At 53.9% G+C, this 15,811-nt stretch overlaps 1 protein-coding gene across 6 annotated transcripts in view; it reads left to right on the top strand.

Annotated features, from left to right (window-relative positions):
* The window catches only part of Tns1 (tensin 1), a 174,184-nt gene that overhangs the window by 74,150 nt on the left and 84,223 nt on the right, over window positions 1–15,811 (top strand). For all 6 annotated transcript variants that reach the window (XM_059278370.1, XM_059278366.1, XM_059278367.1 and 3 more), the window contains 7 exons: window positions 233–283; window positions 5,602–5,651; window positions 7,432–7,612; window positions 9,413–9,463; window positions 10,420–10,542; window positions 10,927–10,991; window positions 13,214–13,297. In XM_059278370.1, the coding sequence (XP_059134353.1) occupies window positions 5,608–5,651; window positions 7,432–7,612; window positions 9,413–9,463; window positions 10,420–10,542; window positions 10,927–10,991; window positions 13,214–13,297 (548 nt within the window). In that variant the 5' untranslated portion in view covers window positions 233–283; window positions 5,602–5,607. The remainder of the gene's footprint in view (window positions 1–232; window positions 284–5,601; window positions 5,652–7,431; window positions 7,613–9,412; window positions 9,464–10,419; window positions 10,543–10,926; window positions 10,992–13,213; window positions 13,298–15,811) is intronic.

The raw sequence follows: 15,811 nt of genomic DNA on the forward strand, positions 1-15,811 counted from the left end.
TCTTCAGAATGGAATAACAGTGTCCCACAGGGGTGGGCCCGAAGGAGAGGGTTTACCTTTCTCTATCGGGCCTTTGAGTGGACAAATAGGTGTTTGAGTAACACAACCCCCCCTCCTCCCCCCGACCTTCTGATACCCTTTCACGCTCCACCCTGATCCCAGCAGGTAGGAAGTCTGGAACCTTACACTGTTCATCTTGCCCCATCTCTGACAGCCTCTCCTCTGCCTACAGGGGGAAGGAGACCGCAAGGGTGGAAGCTCTCCCAAAAGCCTCCAGGAAGGGGTGAGTATAAGGAGGGTAGGGGCCAAGACTGCTCGCAGCGGGTAACGAGCAGGAGTGGGGGGGGGGGAGCAGTGCCCTTCGACCTTCGCAACTCTCTTGAAGGGGGCCTGGCTGGCTTGACTAGAGTGTTGGGAAAAGAGAAGGCCCATGAAGTCACTTGCTGGGTTCAGGCTTGGCAACGGTTTTCACCACTGTGCCATGGCACTGGGTGAGGGAGGAACAGAGAGGCGGATCTGAGAGCTAGGCTTGGTGGAAGGCAGGCTTGGAAAGGGTGGAGGGAAACAGGGCTCTGTAAAGGGGCCCTGGGCTCTTAAGGTGTCCCTAGATGCTGGAGACACGGTTGGGGATGCTTGCCTGGAGCCAGGAGTCTCGGGAAATGGCGAATGCTGTGTGACTTTTCAGCTTCTGATTCAGGATTCTGAAAGGTTATCTGGTCCTTGCTCATTTTGTCTTCGGTTTTATTGGGGGGGGGGCGGGCAGGGGACAAGTTCCTCAATCAGAAGGAACTCTGGCTAGGGCACAGGAGCCCCTGATCTCTGCTGGGGCTGGCTTGTCTCTACCCCCCTGGCGGGGCCCCACAGAGGACACTTCACCTTCCTCGGGTCTTTTCTACCCTGTGCCCCATGCTGGCCCCTCCGTCCACTGCAGGCCTGGAGAGGAACAGGGAGTGGTTTTGGCGGTTGGCACAGGGGGAGCTGTTGATGGCACGGGGCCCTATCATCCCACAGCTGCCTGGCCTCTGGTAGGGAGGGCCCCGCAGGGAGGGGCTGAGCTGTAGCAGCTCCCGAGGGTGGCCCACCAATACTGCTGCACCATCCTGGGCCGCCATAGAGCCAGCAATAAGGAGTGGAACTGTGCAGGGGCCGCGTGGACTCCGAGGTTGGGGGAAGGCTCCCTGGAGGTACGTGAGGATCCCCGTCTACTGGTACTCAGGATGCTTTCGGGAATTTAGTTTGGTGTGTGTTATGGCAAAGGATGAACTAGCTCCAGGCACTCCCAGCTATGATGGGTGCTTAGTAAATACTAGCTGGTCTCACTGCCCTTATTTCTTTTCGGGGCCAGGAGCTAGGCTGGGAGGTCGTATGCCTTCACGACGAGGTGTGTGGCAGATGCTGTGGCTCCGTGTTATAGATGAGGAAACAGAAACTTGAGGTATCCGTTGAGTGTCTCTGGATACGAGTCATCCAGGACGCTTAACCCTTGGCCAAGGGAGAGTGGTAGCCTCTGAATCATTACTTTTAGTTGATGTTCTGGGCATGTTTAGAAGTTACGTTCTAGGATTTCTGACCCTGCATCCCTAGCCTGGGCCAAATGGAATCCATAACTATAGCCAAGCCAGAAGGAGTCCAGTTAGAATTCTAGAAGAGCTAATGACCCCGAGGGCATGCCTGACCTTGGTCGCATGGAAGAGGTGACCACTTAGTTGTGTTTGATGGTATCTTGTTTTAGTTTTCAGGAAAGACCTTGGTTGGTGTGGGATCAGAGAATCTGCAAGTGGTTGTGTGTCAGGGTGGGTCAGGGTGGTGCCTCGTCTGGAGGTTGGAGGACGGAGCAAATGAGTCTTAGTGAGGGAGTGTAAGAAGGGCAAGCAGGAGAGCAGATCCCAGAAAGGGCCTGCCTGCTGCAGAGGAATGGAAACCCGCTGTCAGGCTTCCAGACATCTGTCATAGGTGGGTTGACCCGGGGCTGCAGTACTGGTCTCCTGGCTGCCCGGGGCTCTCCTGTGCGCTGGGCAGGGGGAAGGAGGAACCGGCTCAGGGCACTGGCTTGTTTGTGGGGTGTTTCCTGCTCTGGCCTCTCCAGGCGGTTTCCTCTGATGGAGCTGGTGTGCAGTGAAGGCTGCAGACGTGTGCTGTGTCGCACTTTGTTTTGGAAAAATCCAAGTGGTGGGCAGGAAGGGGGGGCAGGAAGAGGTGTGGCCGCAGGGGCCTGTGTGGGGGACCTCAACCCGAGGAGATGCAGGAATGAAGGGCTGGGCTCTGGCTGCCTCACTCGACCCCTGGTGTTCACTGGTAGACCCTCCTCTCAGCTGGGACCCTGGGGACCTAGGTTCAGGAGACCATTTTTTTTTTTTCTGTCCAGAGGTGTTTTGTTTACTCTTGAAGGGAAAGCAGGAGTTCTCCCAGCTTCTAGCTGCAAACAAGCCCCACCAGAGACCCGAGGTTCCCATAGCTCTTGCTGCGTGGATAGGCCATGGGGAGCAGAAGGTGGCAAATAGCGCAGCCTGAAGCTGCAGACACGGAGCTACTCAGGAACGCCTGAGTTATGCGGTCAGCTCTCGCCTGCAGGGGGGACCAAGGAAAAAAGAGTTGGTGCCCAGAGCAGGAAGGATGAGGGTTAGATATGAGGAGGGACGTCCTGACAGTGAGGAAAGACTGTTCGGGGGGGAGGCTACGGCATCCCCTTTCATGGAGGCCTTTCTGCAAAAGAGAGACATGTTTGAGAGATGAGGATAGGGCAGACTGTTCGGTGCTTGGGGAGTTGGATCAAAAGTTCTATTATTGGTCCGTCTTGGGAGGGGCTCATAGGAAGTTAAGAATTTTGAGATTCCCTAGAGGGGAAAAGAATGAGATTCCAGGCAGGCAGAGAATTTATTTTCCTTTTTAAAATAAACCTTCCCCAGGGAGTCCCAAGTGGGGCAGGTAAAAGATTGCAGAGCCCTGTGTGGCCCCCATTTTACCAACGAGTTCATGAGACTAAGCCACTGTGTGTCCTGCCGGGTGGACTGACAATGATCTCTCTGTACAGAAGGAGGGTGAGGCTTGGACCTCTCCACTTCTGCTCCCAGGTGCCTAGAACACAGCCTCCGTGAAAGTTTAACCCGCAAGGGAATGTCGGCCATGAGCGGGCCACAGAGCCGACTCCAGACCTCAACTTACCCTTCTGTCTCATAGGGAGTCACCTGGGCAGGCTGGAGCACCGGGAGGGGTGTGTTTGCTCCTGGCTGCCTCTTTACTGTTCTGTGCTCATGATGCATCCACAGTCCCTGTGCAAGCCTGCTTTCTGCCAGCAAGGGTCATGTGTCCCCAAACCTTGCAGAAAACAGGAAGCCCTGTTGGTATGAGTGCAGCCCAGCCCTGTGATTCATCAAGGGGTGACCGTCCAGCTGTTAGTCCCTGTCCCCTGCCCAGGACAGCTTCCCCTGTGCATCTCTGCCCCAGCCACCCTGCTTCAGAGTGCCTGGACCTTTCTTATCACCTCTGGAGGCGGCAGGGGCCAGACTCTGTTTGGGCCAAGTATTTATCTTCCAGGCGGGAGTCAGGAATGTGGAGTGTTATAACCTTGGCCAGAGGGTGGTGGGGAACCGGACTGAGAGCCTGGTCTCTGGGTCCTGTGCATCCTTTGCCCTGTGCCTTTGGAGGCTCCCAGCTCTGCTTGGCTCTCCAGTTCCTTTGTCAGTTCTGGCTCAGATGGCCCAATGTCTCCCTCCAGCTCCTTGCTTGCGACTGGCCCTGGTCTTGGCTGCACCGTAAGCCTTGGCTAAGTTGTGGCTTCCAGTTGTTCAAAGCAGCTGTGGTAGCTTCCTTCAAGAGTGGCTGTGGATCCGTAGCAGATGAAGCCCTAGGGGCTATTTATAGCAGGGTGGCCCTAGAGCCTGGAGCACAGCCCAGGGCCTGAGGAGAGTCAAGGCCTCCTCATCAGAGACCAGTGCAATGGGATGGATGAAGTGTTGGCTTTCTGCGTGCTTCGGGGTGGGGAGTTTTGAAACAGCCTGGTTTAGGGTTTGAAAACCAAACACCCTGGTCCCCGCCTCTCCTGCCCTAGCCTGACTCACGCAACCCCCAGTCCTAGGGCAGGAAATGCTGAGAGACTGAGAATCGTTCCTCTGACAGCGCTGTTCGGCTCCTCCTTATACTTAGTTCTGCTGAGCCCCGAGCAGCCCCACTGTGGCGGGGTGGCCAGCCCTCCCACAGCCAGGGGCCCTGACTCTGTCCTCCATGGGGAGCTGGACCTCAGAGCCCAACACTCTGCATATTGGGCGCTATACCCTCCACTTGGGCTCCTTGAGTTCGAATCCTGCTCCGTCATCAATTTCCCAGGGATTCAGGGGTGAGTCACCGTGTGTCTTATGTGCCTGCTCTTTGCAGACTGTGGTCTTGCTGCCTCCAAGGGAGGCTGCCATTTGGTGGCCAGGGAAGGTGGCTCGGTGGAGCCCAGGAATTCAGAACTGGGGTGCCCTGTTCTGGATGGGTGGGAGTAGACGGTGGCTGCTGAGGGAGAGGAAAACAGGACTTGTTTTTTTGTTTTTTTTTTTTTTTTTTCATGATGATGGATGGTTGTCCCTTCCCTTTCCGGAACTTCTCTTTCAGTTCTTGTTGATAGAAGAGTGACAGTTAAAGTGATAGTTGCCATTGACCAAGTGCTAGGTACTGAGTGAGGAGACTCATCTGCATATTTTTGTTTGTTTGTTTGTTTGTTTGTTTGTTTTTGCTTGCCTACCCGTAACAAGCTATTGATGGCTTCCCTGTCTTTCTGTGACATCCTGGTGACATTTCACCAGGTGCAATGGGCTAAGCGTCTCCCATGCTGCCCAGCAGGATGCTGGAGCCTAGAGCCACACAAGTCTGTGTGGCTTGATTTTTATGCTTTCACTGGATGTCACTCTGCTGCCCTGCAAAGTTGAGTCACCAGCTTGGGTTTATTGGGCTTAATTTTGTACTGCCGATACCCTGCATGTAGGGCAGGGGAGACGGGAGAAGAGGCACGGAGCCTTAGACATGTGGGGCAGGGGAGACAGGAGAAGAGGCACGGAGCCTTAGACATGTGGGGCTGTGGATTCCCATGGTAAATCACCCACCTGCTGCTCCGTCTCAAAGCTTTCCATCGATTCGGTGACTCAGCCTTGTGGCTTTGGAGGAGGGGGAGTGAGGGGTGGCTGTGGCAGAGGACACAGGTTCAGTGCTAGCCCGAGGAGGATAGATACTCTTCGCTTCCCTAGAGCATTGGTGGCTGCTGTCTGTGATCTTTAGTTGAGGTTACTATTATGATGACCGGTAAAGTTAGGGCGAGGTGCATTTCTGCCAATCCAGCCACTGCTGGTGTGTCCCCAGAGCAGGGGAGCCAGCCAGGTGGCTGTGTGTCTTTATATCAGAGATTTCCTCTTTCCAACCTAACCGGGTCTCTCCCACAGCAGGTACTTGTGGCCTTTGGGTTTTTGTGGCTGGGGTGTTGGTGTGTTATGGTGACGGGGATGGAGTGTTGATCAAGGAGGGGGTGAGGAGCTGTGTGTGGCCCACGCTCTGGGCTCCTTTCTGCTTCTCCCTTCCTGTGCCCCCCCTCCCCTTCCCTTGTAATACTGTGTCTTCTCTCTTTTCCAGGACTCCATGAGAGTTTCCCCAAGCATCCAGCCGCAGCCACAGCCTCTCAGGTACGCTCGGCACACAGGGAGGATATGGGGTATGGGCATTCTCATGTCCCATCCTGAGTCCTAAGACTGATGCTCTACAGCCCTAGTGAGGGGCCTAGAGTTCAGGTGGCCCTTGGCCATCATCATTGTGAGTTTTAGATCAGACCTTGAGGTGGACTCTGTATTTCCCCGCATGAGCTCATCAGTCCTTGTAAAGGCACTGGAGGTCTGTGTATTGGCATATGAGCTGCTGAATGTCTGCAGTGACTTGTTCAAGGTCACCCACTGGTCAGAAGCGGCACTCAGGGCCGGCTGCCATCGAGGCCCATGCTGGTTCTGACTCTGTGGATGAGGTCTCTGACTGTTGTGGAGAGGTCTTGGTAGAGTTCTCCGCACAGGGAAGAGAACACACAGGAAGACTCCAAGCTTTGCCCACACCCTGCCTCTCTCTACCTTCATTCTGAGGCTCCCTGGTTTCTGCTTAGAGCTCCTATAGACCCAGATGGCCCTTTGTGGTCCCCCAACCCCATCCTTCCACTGCTTGGTACACTTAAAGCTGTGATGCCAGTCATTGTCCAGCCGGTGGCGCTGTTCTGCCTTTGTGTCCTTCCTGGGAACCAGCCTGATAGTGGAACTGCTGGGTAGGTCGATCCTGTCCACTACCCCAGGATGGCCACCTCTGACTCATGCTTGTTGCGGTCTTGGCTTCTCTCCCTCCTCTGCCTCTCAGAGGGAAAGGCTAGAAAGGAATGGGCTGGGTTTATGAGTTTTTCTGAGGAGGATGCAGTCCCTTCTTTAGAGCCAGGACCAAAGGACTATGGAGAATAGGGGTTACTCTGTATCAACAGTTGGAGTAAGTGTCCAGATGGCGTCTGGCCCCTGGGTTGTAGTCAGAGCTCTGGTTCAGTGGCTGCTGAGATACAATAGGGACTGGGATTCCGGTCCAGGTCTAACTGGGCTTCTTCCCCAGTCATCGGAGAGACTTTTACCCCCATGTCATCGGAGAGAACTGTCCTTGGCTGCCCTCTGTCTACACCTATCCCGACATCTGGGCCCATGTCAACCCAGTCTGGTGGAATCTGGATATTTCTAGGCTCCTTGATGTCCTGGGTCTCTTTTGTCACCCAGGCCAGAGGATCTGCTGCTTTTAACCCCCTTCCAACCTCAACCCCATACTGCTATAGTATAGTGAAGGTTGGCGAAATAAGGAGTGTTGCCCACCTTGGCTAGGGAGGGAGGATGCGGTAACAGGTAACACGGGGAGGAGGGTATGGAGGAGGAACCTCAGTAGATAACATGACTCCTCCTCTGGTAGAAAAAGCAGATGGCATAAAGCTGTGAGTTCCCAGTTTCCCTCACCCTGTGTCTAGAGGAAAGACAGTTGCTGGCCCAGGGGCTCCCACTGCTCCTAGGACCCCTGAAACCACTGCAGCAAACACCCAGCACCCTCTCACGTCTCTGGCCTTTAGGAATGAGGGGGGCCCTGGGCCAAGAATGATCTCTGCAGGGAGAGCTGGGGATGGAGTGCAGGGGTCAGTCTGCCTGAGGGAGGCTGGAATGTTCCTGGCCTCTGGCTCAGCTGGAGCCCATGTGAGCCTATCACCTGAGCTGCCCCCTTCCCCAGGGAGGCCTCCTGTCTTCTCAGTTTGAGTGCATGGAGATGGCCAGGGCTCTGCTCCAGGATTCTGGGGAGCACCCTCCCAGTCACTCCTTCCCTTCTGGATCCTTTTAGAAACATCCATAGTGTGTTAGAGGCAGGGTTGGATTACTGGGTTCTGACCTGGACCTGTCTTCTACTCAGTCTCTCTAGAAACATGAGTGTGAGCCGAGCCATGGAGGACAGCTGTGAGCTGGACCTGGTGTATGTCACCGAGCGCATCATCGCCGTGTCCTTCCCCAGCACAGCCAATGAGGAGAACTTCCGTAGCAACCTCCGTGAAGTGGCCCAGATGCTGAAGTCCAAACATGGGGGCAACTACCTGGTGGGTAGGCCTCACCCTCCCTCTTGCTCACTCCCCTGCCAGCACGCCTTCCTTCTGTTACCCTGGGCATCTTGCAAGGCCCAGCCAGGTCTTCACTTTATCTCAGAGAGAGCTGATTCTCAGGAGAGCGTGTGCTGTTGAGTGTAGCGTCTGGAACCAAGTGTGTGTTGAGTGTGAGAATGTGTGAGTACCTGTGAGTGAGTGTGTGTGTGTGAGGGTGAGGATGTGTGAATGTGTCAGTGTGCAGACTAGGAGAAGAGAATAAAGACACAGTTTCATGTTAACTGAGCCTGCACTACAAGCCAGGCCCTCCGATAACCTCTTCACCTTTAGAACGGATCCTAGAGAGAGCTGAGGTCTGGCTGGCTGGTGGAGCTGTTCTGGGTGTAAGCCCTGGAGTAGAGTTGGCCATGTGCAGCTTTGGGGTATCCCGTGGCTGGCTAGAGACAGCAGATGTCCGGGAGGTGGGTGGCAGAACTATCCTCTACAGCAGGAAGGTGACCGTTCCTGGGGGAGGCTCAGATCCATGCTCTAGGGAGGTATGTGGGGGCTGGACTGCTGGCCCTGAGCTCCTGGGTGCTGCTTGTCATGTTTAGCAGAGCTGGGCTGAGGAGGTTGCACAAGGTTACCGGGGTTGCTGGAACAAGTGGCCACACACTATGTGGCTTAAAATGACAGGAATGTGTTCTGGAGGCCCGGCATCTGGTTGACGGGGAGGCCACGCTCCCTTGAATCCTGGAGGAACTTGCCTTCCTCGCCTCTTCCCCTCTCCTGCCCACTCCCAGCACTCCGAGGCCTTCCCTGGCTTGTGGCCACCTTGTTCCATTCTCTGCCTCCACCTTCACCTGGCCATCCCTGTCTGTCTCTGGCTATCAGGACATCAGTTGTTGGTCTTAGGATCAGCTTGGATCCAAGCGTATCTCCTGGCAAGATCCTTAACCACTTTCAAAGGTCCCAGATTCTGAAGTTCTCGGGGGACACACACTTTGAAGGCCTCTGTAACAATCTCTCCGTCATCCGCGCTGAGCATCAGTGAAGTGCTTGGCTTCAAATAACGGAAAGTCCTGGGTTCTCCTTCTGGCTCTGTGATATAGCTGAGTGGCTGGCCATTACTTACGAAGCCAGCTCTGTGACATCGTCAGTGTCATTAAGTGTGTTCCTTAATGGGACTGGGAGTATCTGGAGTTCTCTGGCTCCAGGAATACAGAGTTCTAGGATGTCTGTGCTCTGTCGCGGCCCCCTCCTTCCTGCCCTTTCTGGGGTCTGTCCCCTCTCCTCCTAGGAGGTGACATAACTACTGTCAAATGTGGTGGCATGAGAGAGACAAGCAACTCCTCACAGCCCTTCAGGGGGTCAAGGAACATGGGAGACAGACAGGGTACGTTCTGGGACATGAGCAGGACTCCACGTGTTTGAGGGCGTCCACTAGGATACCCTGCACTTTATGGTGGAAGGAGGTTGCAAGACAGAGAAATGGTGTTGTCTCGGGATTTGGTCCTAAAGTCAGAGGTGGCCAACCACTGTCACTCACCACCAGTGGGCTGGGCTCCATCCCTTCTCATCCCCAGTTCAGGATGTTCCCTTGCAAGGGGCCTGGCTGAGTGTGGTAGCCTCCACCTTTCCTGAGCGCTCTCTACTGATCCTGTTGGCCAGCCTGTGTTCATGGTGGAAACATGGCCGTTAGGCAGGAGAGTGACAGCGGGTGTAGGAGTCCCAGGGCTCGTGGCTTGCCGGTGCCTGGGCTCCTGACAAGCGGGGACAAACTCTCTCCTTTCTCACTCTTCCTTTGTCTCTTTCTAGCTGTTCAACCTATCTGAGCAGAGGCCTGATGTCACGAAACTCCATGCTAAGGTGAGTCTGTGGCTGTTTTAGGATGACACGGCCTGGTCTAGCCTGGGATAGCAGGACAGAGCACACGCACGCTCTTGTGCGGTTCTATGACACTTCCAAGTTCAAGGGTATCTCAGATCTGCAAAATGACTATAGTACCAACTACTGAAATTTCGCACAGTGGTTTCTGGCCTCATCTGCCCCTGGGGAGGAAATGCCCAGGGTTTCTGGAGCACAGCGCAGAGTGGGGCTGTGTCTGTGTCTTTTCTATATAGGCTCCTGTTCCAGGGACTACTCTGCATTGTAGATTGTTACTCTGATTATTAGAGACTTTGCAGAGGACCTTGGCTTCCATCCTGGATTCTGGTGCCTGTCAGTGTGGGACCTCAGGCAGGTGACAGACTTCTCTGGGCCTCATATATGTCTCTGAGAGTGGACAGCTGGCTTAGGCATGTTCTGTGGATCCTGCCAAAGGGCGGCTCTTTTCATTTAGTGTTTTGTGAAATTAGAGAGGGCCTGAGGAGGCCTTGTGGGCTTGAGAGCTGAAGATCACTGGGAAGTTCTGCTTCTGCATACTTCAGACTTCTCCCAGAGGCCCGAGAATGGACAGTCTGTATATCTAAGGTGGCGTGAGCACCAGGGGACCCTATCCCTTCATCTGTCATCATGAATCAGCCTTGAACTAGCCTTGGAGGGGAGTTGGAGCACTGAGCTCAGGCCTCTCTGGAAACTTTGAGATCACAATTCTACGCTGTACACCTTGGCACACATCCATGAGGACAATAGCTCTGGTAGGGGGACATGGCTTGCCTAAGATCTTACTGTGAGCCTGGGTCCCAGGCCATGGCCTTTGCTCTTCAAGCCTTACCTCTCCGCAGGACAAGAGCAGAGGCCTGGCTGCTGGTGGCTACTTCCATGCTGTGCTGGCTGACTTGATGGAGTCCCCGGACTTTCCTTTTCTTATGTCTCAACCACAGGTCCTGGAATTTGGCTGGCCTGATCTGCACACACCGGCCCTGGAGAAGATTTGTAGCGTCTGCAAGGCCATGGACACCTGGCTCAATGCAGACCCCCACAATGTTGTTGTTCTCCACAACAAGGTCAGAGCACAGGCTGTACCTGTGTGCATGTACCTCTGTGTGTGTGTGTGTGTGTGTGTGTGTGTGTGTGTGTGTGTGTGTGCACACCTGCCTGGGTGCTAAGATTGTGTGATTGTACTCACCTACCTGTTTGTGTTCTCCATTCTAGGACATTATAGATTCTGCCCAAGTGTATACCTCCAGCAAATGAGGGCAGGGCAGCAGTTTAAGCTCCTAGCCGTGGAGAGTGGGCTAGCTTTTCTCACTGCTCCCCTCCCGCCTCCTTTCTCAGTGTTCCTTTCTTCAGAACTGCACTCTTCTCTCCCATCCTTGGCCACTAGGCTTCTGGTTGGGCTTTGTACAGCAGAGCCTGTTGGAACAATGGTTGCTTTTTGCCTCTTGCAGGGAAACCGAGGCAGGATTGGGGTTGTCATCGCAGCGTATATGCACTACAGCAACATTTCAGCCAGGTGAGAGGTCAGCTGTCTTCTGTCCCAGCTTCTGTCATCTGGACATTGATTTGGGGATGTCCCTCTCCCACTCACATGCCTTCTGGGGGCCAGGAAGTGCCCTCAGATAGAGGAGCAAGAGGGAATAAGAGGTGCAGGGGCGCCGGGCGGTGGTGGCGCACGCCTTTAATCCCAGCACTCGGGAGGCAGAGGCAGGCGGATCTCTGTAAGTTCGAGGCCAGCCTGGGCTACCAAGTGAGTCCCAGGAAAGGCGCAAAGCTACACAGAGAAACCCTGTCTCCAAAAAACCAAAAAAAAAAAAAAAAAAAAAAAAAAAAAAAAAAAAAAAAAAGAGGTGCAGGGGCCTCTAGAGCTGGAGAAAGTGCCCTCAGCTCTGAGGCAGGATGAAAACAGCTGGCAGCAGGGAGGAGAGCTTTCCCCTTTGTGGAGACACCCACCCAGCAGTTTGGGGGACCACGTAGCCTCCCTGAGTTGCTTTCTATTTCCCTAGATGAGGCAGGAAGAAGCCAGAACAGTGTTGCATCAGAATTGGGTCCAGGGGTCAAGCTGGAAGTTATCTCAGGCTGGCAGGGTTTTCTTTTTTCCTTGGTGTTCGGGAGAAAGGGTAGGAACCAGCCGGTGGAAAGATCCCGTCCTGACCTGACTCAGCTCAGAGACTGAAGGCTCCTTCATGCAGCCTGGCTGCCCAGATGTTGCCATGTCCAGGACCATGTTCCATGGTACTTGGAAGGATGCAGAGGGCACAGCCCAACTCCTGCCCTGGAGGGCTTTAAATACCAAACAAGTTTGTCAGTAGCATCCATGATTGTGACTGTGAGAACAGAGGCTAGAAGTGGCTGGGGGCATGTGGTCAGGGGGACCTGTGGCTGTAGGGACCTAAAGGGTTTCTGTGGGTCGTGGAGAGGAGCTGTGGGTTTGAACAAAGGGCCTGGCAAGTATAGAGTCAGAGAATGCTTGGGGCAGCCAGGGTAACAGAGAGCAATGGCCTTGCTGGCCTTAATGAGAACTTTGAATTTACTGTAAGCATGATGGGAAGTTATCGGAGCACCAGAATGACCTCTGTGTGCTCAGAGGATGGGTGGTGGGTTCTGTGGAGGGTATCAGAAACCAGCCCAGCCTTGTGTCTGCTGAGTGGGCACCCATGGCTGCCAAGCTCTTAACGGGTGTCACCTCATGTAATCTCCTCTAAGCCTCATTTGGTGAGGGGAATGAGGTTTTATGGAAAGGATTATGTCTCAGGAGCAATTAGTAGTAGTCTAGGGATGAGTGCCCAAGCAGCTTGGCTGTAGAGTCCCTGACTGAGTGCTGCGCCATACGGATTAGAGATGCTTGAATGTCTTAATCAGGGTTTCTATTGCTGTGAAGACACCATGACCATGGCAACTCTTATAAAGGAAAACATTTAAATGGGACTGGCTTACAGTTCAGAGGTTTAGTCCATTATCGTCATGGTGGGACATGGCAGCACGCAGGAAGACTTGGTGCTGGAGAAGGAGCTGAGAATTCTACATCTTTGATCCACAGGCAACAGGAAGTAAACTGAGACACTGGGTGGTATCTTGAGCATAGGAGATCTCAGAGCCTGCCTCCACAGTGACACACTTCCTCCAACAAAGCCACAACTCCTAATAGTACCACTCTCTATGAGCTTAGGGGGGCCAGTTACATTCAAACTGCCACATTGAGCATGCTCTTGCTGGAGGCTTCTCAGTGCAGCATGGTTGGAGGAGCAATTTATCCTTCCACAGCAACCAGGGTTGTCTGGGGGACTGTGCAAGCCTAGGGAAGTCTGAGTGTAGTCAGACGTTTTCAGTCCTGCCAGCCAGCTCCCCAATAACCACATGGAGACTTCTTATTAATTATGAAACCTCTGCAGATAGCTTAGGCTTGTTTCTAACTAGCTCTTATAACTTAAATGAACTGATTTCTCTTAATTTACTTTCTGCCTCGTGGCTTTATTACCTTTTTTTCTTCCCACGTTGCTTTCCTGCTTCCTCCATGTCTGGCTGGCGACTCCTTGGCAACTCTGCCCTTCTTCTTCCCAGCATTCTCTCTGCCCTGAAAATCCTGTCTAGCTATGGGCTGTTTAGCTTCTATTTAAACCAACCACAGTGAAATGTCTTCACACAGTGTAAAGGAATATTCCAGAACACCTGAGTGAGGGGACAAGGGGCCCTCAGGTGTGGGAGTGGGCTTCTCTGACCATCTGTGTCTCCCCGCAGTGCTGACCAGGCTCTGGACCGGTTCGCAATGAAAAGATTCTATGAGGATAAGATTGTGCCCATTGGCCAGCCGTCCCAGAGGAGGTGAGTGCCCAGTGTGTGTATACTCCTTGTGGTGGATACTGGCCTTGTGCATTCTCAGGGGATGGGCATCTGCTTAACTGAGGGTATACCAAGCACAGGCATTAAGGCTATAGTGGCATGGGCATGGTGGTGCCCACAGTTTGGGGTGTCAGTTGGCTTTTGAGGCCTCTAGCAGAAGAGAGTCTGTTGTGGCATGCCTCTGGAGGAGCAGGTGCCTATGTATGAAGACACATGCTGTTCTTGGCCATCTCAGCGTGTGGATGAGTACACATGATGCTGATGTCCCTTAATGCCTGTCCTTGGAGGTCATAGATAGCACCATAAGGGGGCACCTTCTCTTGGGAGAATTTATAGTATTTTGCTAAGGGCCCCAGCCACATGTTCTTACTGGGGTGTATAATAATAGCCCAGACAGGAAGCAGGACCGGATGGAGTCGTTCATCACCAAAGTTGAGGAACTCTGCTGTAGCTGTGGGCACTGGGACATCCAGGCTAACACAGCAGAGTCCCTCTCCACTGAGGGAGTTGTGGGTCTGTTGAGAGGGATAGGCATTAAACACGTGACCATCCAGAAGAGATGATGCCGGATAGGGAGCATGAAGTGGGGAGAGAGAGAGACAGAGACAGACAGGATATAAAGAGACAGAACCAGGGACGGGGGGGGGGGATAGAGTAGAGAGAGGGAAGAGAGAAAAGGGACAGAAGAGAGGGAATAGAGGAGGGGAAGAGAAAAAGAAGAGAGAGAAGGGAGGCGAGATAGAGAAGACCCAAGTTAGGGAGCTATAGCATTGAGAGTGCTGGAGGGAACTGGCTTTTTTCATGGAGATAGCCTGGAGTCTCTGGGGGGAGGTCATTTTGAAACCCCAACTGGAACAGTGATGATGACCAGGACCACCCTTCTTTTACAGATGAGAAGCCTGAGGTTAGGGTGGGGACAGGCCAGTGGGTCACAGTGAGTTGTGACTGACCTAGCGTCTAAGTGCAGAGCTGGGAACCTGGGGGCCAAGGTGGTGTCTGGAAGTGCTCCCTGCTGCCTTGCTGGGGTCTACCCTTGGATGACACCTGATTCAGTGATGTCTGGTCTACCAGGGCAGGAGGGTGTCAAGGGCAGCGCCAAGGTCAGCTGGTCATGGGGAGTCTACAGCCATGGCAAGCCCTAGCCTAGGCTGGGGATCTAGAGAGCAGGAATCCTGGTGTGGCTGTGAGTTGTGGGCCTGCCACCCCTCTGTGCTGGCTTAGCCCCGTTCTCACACCAAGGACAGGACACTAAATCTGTCACACAAGGGCATGTGTGGACAAGCTTTTTGTAAACAACTGTGTGCTTACAAACAGAAGATTGCTGCAGTTGCTAACAGATGTTTTTGAAGAAAGGTCAAACCGTCGCTGTTAGTGATGGGCGGGTACGGGGCTGGTTCAGAATGACACACGCCGGGCGGGGGCGGGGGGGGGGGGTCTGAGTGAGCAGAGTGAAGGTGGATAGTCAAGCCAAGGGTAAGGAAGTGTCTGGGCACAGTGGGCAGGAAGGCTAGAAGCTGAAGGCCCTCGTGGCTTCTGTGGCTCCTGGGAACTTGGCTGTAGATTCCAAGGGCCTTTCCTGCCTCTTCATATTGAGGATCCCCAACACACACCCATATTCCCACCTTGCTTATCTGGATAGGATCTGTAGTCACTGCTGGAGACCGTTATTATTGCCTTTGTAGTTGGGAGTCCAGATTAAAGTTCACGAATACTCACCAGGTACCCAGGAGCCCAGTGCTTTCCAGCAGCACACCCTCACTGGCTGCCGGCCTCCCAGACACCATCAGTGCTGCTGGTCTCTGGCTCTTCCACAGGAGGAGGCATGGCAAGCCATGCACCAGCTCCTGGGGTTCTGACATGCACACATGACCACATGGTCTCAGTCGCCTTTAACCCTGAAGGTTACAGTCTACTTACTAATAGGGATGTGGACCGTTACTCTATCTCACTGTGGCTTGGAGAAGGTGGCCTGAACAGTCACCATGATGCTAAGCAGCGAAGACCTAGGCTCCCCTAGGCAGAAAGAGAAGAGGTCCAAGGGATTCCTCACATGCCTACATGCCATGCAGTGGTCATGTGAATTTGTCTGCGTGTGTTATCTGTGTCTGCCCACAGCTCCCTCCCACGGGCCACTGCATTTGTTGGGTGGGGGCAGGCCACACTGTCTACACACACACATGAGAAAGTGCAGCTGTTGGTTTCCGGAACGTTCGCTGCCACTTTCCCTCTGCTTTCTTGTCAGTGTTGCTTACAGGGAACCTGGCAGCTGGAGAGGGAAGAGCAAGGAGTGAGCAGGAGGGGGCTTTGCCTGTAGCTCAGCCATTCATTGTCACCCGCCCTCGGACTCATTGTCCCCAGAACACAGACACATCCTGTTGGCCTGGTCAGGAGATCTGATGGGAACCTGCCATTCCAGGTTTCCGGTTTGAGTAACGGGCCAGGGGGGCTGGGCAGGGCCCTGAATAGGCGCTGGTAATGCCCATCAGATTATCTTGC

This window comes from Peromyscus eremicus, chromosome 13 (assembly GCF_949786415.1).
Source record: "Peromyscus eremicus chromosome 13, PerEre_H2_v1, whole genome shotgun sequence".
NCBI classification, from domain to species: Eukaryota; Metazoa; Chordata; class Mammalia; order Rodentia; family Cricetidae; genus Peromyscus; species Peromyscus eremicus.